The sequence below is a fragment of the Poecilia reticulata genome, linkage group LG15, assembly GCF_000633615.1.
Source record: "Poecilia reticulata strain Guanapo linkage group LG15, Guppy_female_1.0+MT, whole genome shotgun sequence".
In the NCBI taxonomy this organism is placed as follows: Eukaryota; Metazoa; Chordata; class Actinopteri; order Cyprinodontiformes; family Poeciliidae; genus Poecilia; species Poecilia reticulata.
Window position 1 is genome coordinate 448,673 of NC_024345.1, and position 6,562 is coordinate 455,234.

At 39.2% G+C, this 6,562-nt stretch overlaps 2 protein-coding genes across 2 annotated transcripts in view; one reads left to right on the plus strand and one right to left on the minus strand.

Annotated features, from left to right (window-relative positions):
* The window catches only part of LOC103476563 (neuroblast differentiation-associated protein AHNAK), a 6,142-nt gene extending 5,917 nt beyond the window's left edge, over positions 1–225 (plus strand). Inside the window, exon 6 of the mRNA XM_008429009.2 lies at positions 187–225. Coding sequence (XP_008427231.2) covers positions 187–225 — 39 coding nt within the window. The remainder of the gene's footprint in view (positions 1–186) is intronic.
* Positions 226–4,673: 4,448 nt separating this feature from the next.
* edaradd (EDAR-associated death domain) overlaps positions 4,674–6,562 on the minus strand; it is a 26,351-nt gene continuing 24,462 nt past the window's right edge. The window contains exon 6 of the mRNA XM_008428978.2: positions 4,674–6,352. Within this exon, the coding sequence (XP_008427200.1) occupies positions 5,964–6,352 (389 nt within the window). The 3' untranslated portion in view covers positions 4,674–5,963. The remainder of the gene's footprint in view (positions 6,353–6,562) is intronic.

Here is a 6,562-nt window from a genome sequence, read left to right on the forward strand (position 1 = left end):
TTGATCTGAATTTACCTAAAGCTGATGTTGATATTAAGAAACCAGAGATGGACATTGATTCTCCATCTGGAAAAATCAAAAGGCCCATTTTTAAAAAACCAAAGTGGACAGTTTCTCAACCGAAGGTAAATGGTCCTGATGTCGATTTGGATGCTGATCTCTCCGGTCCTGATCTTGATCTCTCAGTTCCCAAGATTGAAGGTGAAATACACACACCAAATCTGAATCTAGAGGCACCCAAAACACAACTGCAAAGCCAAAAGTTAGATCTCAATGCCAAGTTGCCAAACGCTGAACTGGAAGCGCCTGATGTCACAATAAAATCTCCAAATTTGGAGACCAACCCATCAAAACTAGCCCTTACAGCACCTGATGGACAGATCAAAACACCAGATCTAGAGTTAGATTCACGTCTCGGAGACTTTAAAATGCCTCATTACAAGGTCCCAGCACTTGATCTTTCAAGTCCAAATGCAGGAATTGAGGCACCCAAAGTTAACTTGAGCAGTCCTACAGCTGATGCCAGGATTTCTGTTCCTGCTGTGGAACTGAATGGACGAAAGGTGGAAGGACCCAAAGTTGACATTAACGCTCCAGATGTAGATGCCAATGTTGAGAAGTCCAGATTCCCACATATCAAAATACCAAAGTTGAGCTTTTTAGGGTCAAAGCTGAAACCTGGAGAGGTCAATGCAGGTGCAAGTGATGATAATGACGATGATGATGATGCTTCAGATATTGAAACTGATGTTCCTATATTCAGATTACATTCACTACCCAAATCAACCATTGAGGGCTTTGGTGATTTTTCTGATCCATTTGGCTTATCAAAACGTGACAATGAAGAACAGGACTTTGTTGTAAGGAAAGGGATAAAACTGCCAGTAAGTAATACAGCAACAGCAGCGGGCAAAATTGATCTTATGCAGATATTGAAATTGTCAAAGGAAAAACCCTTCAGTGTCTTACAAACGGAAGATGCTAATCTGAGACTTGCTGCTCCTAGTCTAGATGTCAGTGCCTCTGCAGAAGCAGAAGATTCCTCTCTAGGTACTTTAAAAATAGAAAAGCCTGGGTCTGTAGAGGGTTCAGCAGATGAAAATCAGAGACTATCCCAGAGTCTTGCCAATATGCTTTGTCTTGGCTCTGATGATTCCGATGCTGTCTGACTCTTAAAAACTAGGACTCAAATCTGAAATGCTGTCTGTACATACATGTACTTAAATCAAATTCACATCTGTTTGTATTATGGTAATAGAATCAATTTTTTTTAATGAGCTATGTTGATATTCCTGTTATTTATGCAAGCTTTTTTCTAAACTTTTTCATTTGAGTACATTTTACCTAGTAAACTGCATGTTATCAAAGTAAACAACAGAACTCTGAGTACGTTTTTTGCCATTTAACATTTTAAGATCAATTTGTAAATGTAATTGTTGTTGCTTAATAAATCACTGAAACATCCTCAAGTCTGATTCCTTTGTTTTAGGAGAACCAGATGGTTTATTTTCAAAGAGCTACAATGGACAGATAGAGTACTTGCAGTTTAATTTTGTTTCTAGAAATCTCAGCTGTTAAAATTAGTATGTTGATGTGAATTTCATTGAAATATAAACTTATAATCATTTAATGAGATTAGAAACCTTGCTGAGTTGTACAATCTCTTTTTCAAAAGGGATTTGGCAAATTAAAAGCTAGACTTTATTACAAAGTACCAACTTTATTTGCCTAAGCTCATTATTTGCCAAAGTTACTTGGGGGAGAACCAAATATTTTAGCTATCTGAAATAATCTGTTCCCCCTCCATAACATGGGAACAAATTAATTTACCGGCAAGTATTTAACTGTGTTTAATCCTCTCTTCATCAACAACAAATCCTGTGAATTTGGTAACACTTTCTGCTTATTTGCTAAAGTTACTTGGGTAAGTAAGTTGACCTCCAAAAAGCAGGGCCAGCCCAAGCCTCCATGGGGCCCTAAGCGAAATTTGGTTTTGGGGCCCTCTAGTTCTGCAAACAAATTAGACTGGCTGCAATCAGCAGTCCGATCATTAGATCATTCAGCTATAAACTTATTGCATCTCAGGCAGTGCTGTTTACATTATTTACATGTTTGTATGTGTAGGACACATTTATTGGCCAACTGATTTATTGACCAGTTGATTTCTGGGTGCCAATTTCCTTAATTTTGGGGGATCGTGATTGGCCGATACATATATCTAAAGCCCATCTTATCCCCTAATCTTATCTTTGTCAGCAAAGGTTTATAAATCAGCCTCTGATCTCTTCTGCTCTGCAGTGATAGGTTTTACTGACAGACTGGACCACCAAGTCAGGTCTACAAATTTACAGTTAACAATATTCACCCCACTGTTGCCAACTCAGTGACTTTCTTGCTATATTTACTGACATATCAGCCAAAATCAAAATCGGCAGGTCGGGCTTTTTAAAGATCAGTAACTAGGGATCGGCCAGAAAACTGCAATCCGTGCAGCCCTACACACATATTTATGACATTCTTTGATTAAATTAATTTCTCTTAAGTGTAACTCCAATAGCTAAAATTTTTATTTATACCAGGTGAGTCTTTTTCCCCTGGAATGTGGACTGGCACTAGTACCGGGTTGATTCTGAGCCTTCAAATGATTTTAACAGAAGTTTCACATAACTTAGAAGTTGATGTAAAAATAATGTTTGTTTTAGCCACAAAATGATTATTCTCAGCAACAAACGACATATCCCCAACTACAGCATAGAGTAGCTAATCGATGTAGCAGCTATGTAGCCTAACGTAAAAACATTTTGCCAGACAATGTCAAACATTGAGAAGTTTTAATTACTGTTATCAAACGTTATCAAACACGGCATTTTGAAGCCAAAAATACCTCAGAAATATGAGAATAAACTCATTTAAAGTTAAAACTCAGTTTCACACAAACAAAGACGCTAGGATAAATGTTTGGCTGTCGAACTGGACGATATCAAGCTAATTTTCTATTGGCAGCTTTACAAATCTTTTACATTACATTGCCAAGGCACATTAAAACAAACCTTTATCTTGGCTTTTTTCTAATCTTCCTCTTTCTTTTCTCCTTCCCAAAACAATGTTTTTGAGACATTGTTTTGCTTACTTAAATTCTGACCGGAGCTTTGGACGTTTGGATGCTCTGTATGCTGCACGGCAGCTCATATTACCGGCGAAGGGTGCGGTACCTACCGCGGCCACCAGCTGCCCCCGAAGAGCAATTTATTTTTGTTTCTTTTTATCAATAAAATAATCTCTACATACATGATCAAATATTATTGTAAAAACAAATCACTTCACAGTGAAATTGTGTGTCTTTGATATTATGACATAGAAATTATTACAAAAAATAAATCAGCTCCACTGAGGGGGCCCTTAGTGGCCCTGGGGCCCTAAGTGGCTGCTTAGTTTGCTAATGCCTGGTTCGGCCCTGCCAAAGAGAGTTGAACAGGGGAATATATTATTTCAGGCACCTGAAATATTTGGTTCCCCCCTCATAATTTTGGCAAATAAAGAACAAATGATACCAAATTCACAGGATTTATTGTTGGTGATGAGAAGATTAGACATGCTGGTAAATTAATTTGTTTCTGTGTTATGGAGGGGGAACAGATTATTTCAGGCAGCTTGAAATATTTGGTTTCTTCCTCATAACTTTGGGAAATAAAGAGCCAATGTTACCAATTCTACAAAACGATGGCCAAACACAGATTATCCACCCATGAAATATAGACTCAACAATTGCTTTGTGCCATAATGAAAGAGTCATGTGTTGAGCCAGACCATTGTGCCACTAAACATCACATTTGACTTCCACATTAATGGCCAGAAAATATTAGAGATTCTTAAAAATGCGTCCTATTTCTCCTGTTTGCGAGGTCTTCCAGCAGTGCCACTGCATCCACTGTGCAGCATTTCACACAAGTGTCACCTCTATACATAAATGTTTACAGTGATGAGTCAGCACATCAGCATATTCTCCCACCATCAAGTTTGTTTTTTGTAGATCACAATCTTGGTATGGAAAGTGTCGTACGCCTGTTTCAGGTTCGTGCTTTCGACACATTTATAAATGTGTCGTAACCTTTATGCCAGTTAGATCTGCATTTACCTAAATTGCTCACATGAAACAATGTCAAGGTGAATTCAAACATTACAGATACAAGGGGCTCTAGGGGTTAGGGGCTCTTGCATAGAGTATGCAGCTTTAATACAAAACGTTGGGAGAAGAGACAAATATTGAAAAGTGCAGCACGAAAAATAATTCTGATGCATAGAACTGTGAGCACGCATGTGGCTGCACATCGATCCTTTGTACATCCCAATTTGCAAGAATTAGAGAACGCTGTAATGCTGGGGTCACAGAGTTCCAGGATGATTCCCTTGGGCATCTGAAGTGGCTAATAAGCCAGTCAATCATCACATGGCAGCATTTCTGAGCACAGGCTCCCTCTGACCCCTTCCACTGGTCATGTCCTCCAGCAGTGCAAAAGCTGCCATTATTCCACAATTATGTGCATCTTTGCACAGCTGTTAATGGGCTTTTGTGATCTGTCCACCTTAAGAACAATCATACCTGACTTGTGTGGAGTACTGACCTGATCCCAGCTCGGACATTAGGTTGTTGAAATAGCGAAACGACTCCAAAGTGATTTAAACATGTTTTATTCTCAAATATGGGCACAATGTCATTTAAAACGTATTAAACATGAACACTGACCATTTTCAAGTGGCTATATTGTTATATTGTTGTATTCAGGCATTGGCTATGCCTGCGTGTACTTCATTCACTGGGAAAAAAATCCAATCAAATCTCCAGTCAGTTCTTAACTTTTTACTTTTTTAATGTTTGGAACATAACATCAAATTAATTTCAGAAATCTGTCTTGATTGAAGCTACTGAAAAGTAAAGTACTGAACTGTGATTTTAAAATTAGAATAAGTATGGAGCTGTGATTTTTGTGCAGCTATACCCTATTAAATTTAGTTTTACAACATGAGGAGAGGTTTATCAAAGCAAGCAACAAGAGAGTATCAGGTATTTCCTTGTCTGGGAACCAGTATGTCAAACAGCCAGCAGTTTACACTCAGTCCTAAGAGGAATTCAACATCAATCATTCATGTAAAAAGTAGTATTTTAGGGGTCTTAGAGGAAGGCTCAGAGAAAATCCACGCATTCACAAAGAGAGAATGGGCTGCACAGCTGAAGTTTTTTTTTATTATAGAACATGTTGCTGTGAGGTGACAATGCAAACCACTACAAAAACCAAACACTTGTGTTAAATCTGTAAAAACGACAGTTTTGTACTTCTCCAACCCTTGCTTCACTGATGGCTAGCAGCAGACCTTCCTGCCCACAGCATCACCACCGGCTGCAGCTCTTTGAAGATACATGGATGATATAAGTTACAGCAACATTTAGCTTCCCTTTGGGACACAAACAGTATTTTTAAATTTAAGTGAATTGGCTACGTTATGGTTAAAGCAAGTGTTGCGATACAAATCAAGTGAACTCAACATCTCATTTATTGTTGTTTTCAACTACACAACAGTACCTTTGGTGAGCTGCATCATGTGTTTGTTCTAACTCTATATTGGAAGAGATGTGAACCGTCAGACAGCTCTACAAAAGCACCGACACCACAGGTGGAGAGCTGAAGGATATGAATCATTCTGTTACCTATACATCGGTGTTTCAGTCACATATTTATATTAATCAGCGTTAGTGACCAGAACACTGACATTCTTCTTCCTTTTTCTGTCCATTACCTGTTTTCTTTTCAAAGGTTCGTTTTCTAAGTATTTGCCTAAAAAAAACAAAAAAAAAAAAAACAACAACAAAAACACTTGTAGCTTGGATCCAAAAAATATAAAAGAACTCCAAAACTTGTACACCCTGGGAGAAGAAACAAACAGATAAATATACATTCTTCAACTTATTAGTGAGTCTGCTGCCAACGTGACGGCCAGTCCTTTTCTATCCAGCTTTGCAGCAGCCGCAGCACGTCGATGCGCTGATAGATGCGGCACAGTTCGGTGAGCTCGGTGACCGTCTTCTGGTTGTAGCGCAACAGGAACTCCTGGGTGGGGCTGTGAGACAAGGAGCCCTGGGTCCGATGCTCCAGCAGGGTGAGTTCGTCATAGCTCATTCCCCAGCGGCTTGCAAAGTTCTTCCAGTTTTTGATGGTGCAGTGGTTTGGGTCCAGCTTCAGTCGCAGCGAGTCCAGCAGGTCTTTGTCGTTCATGAGGTCGCTGATCTTGGGTGGGGGCGCCGGGCAGCAGCATTTTTCACAAGGGCTGGCGAGAATCTGCAGTTGTTTGGGACAGTCTGAGCACAAAAGGGACAAAAAGAGGAGCTCACTTCAGAGACTATTTGGAACCCAGCCTGTCTCTAACATCAAGTTAACTGATATAGTAATCATTTCATTCATCATCACTGCCAAAAAAATTAGTCATAAGAGGAAAAAAACCAACAAAACCTCCTGGTCCTCCTTAGATCTTTGGGTCATTTAAGTACAACTTCAGAATATCAGCAAGA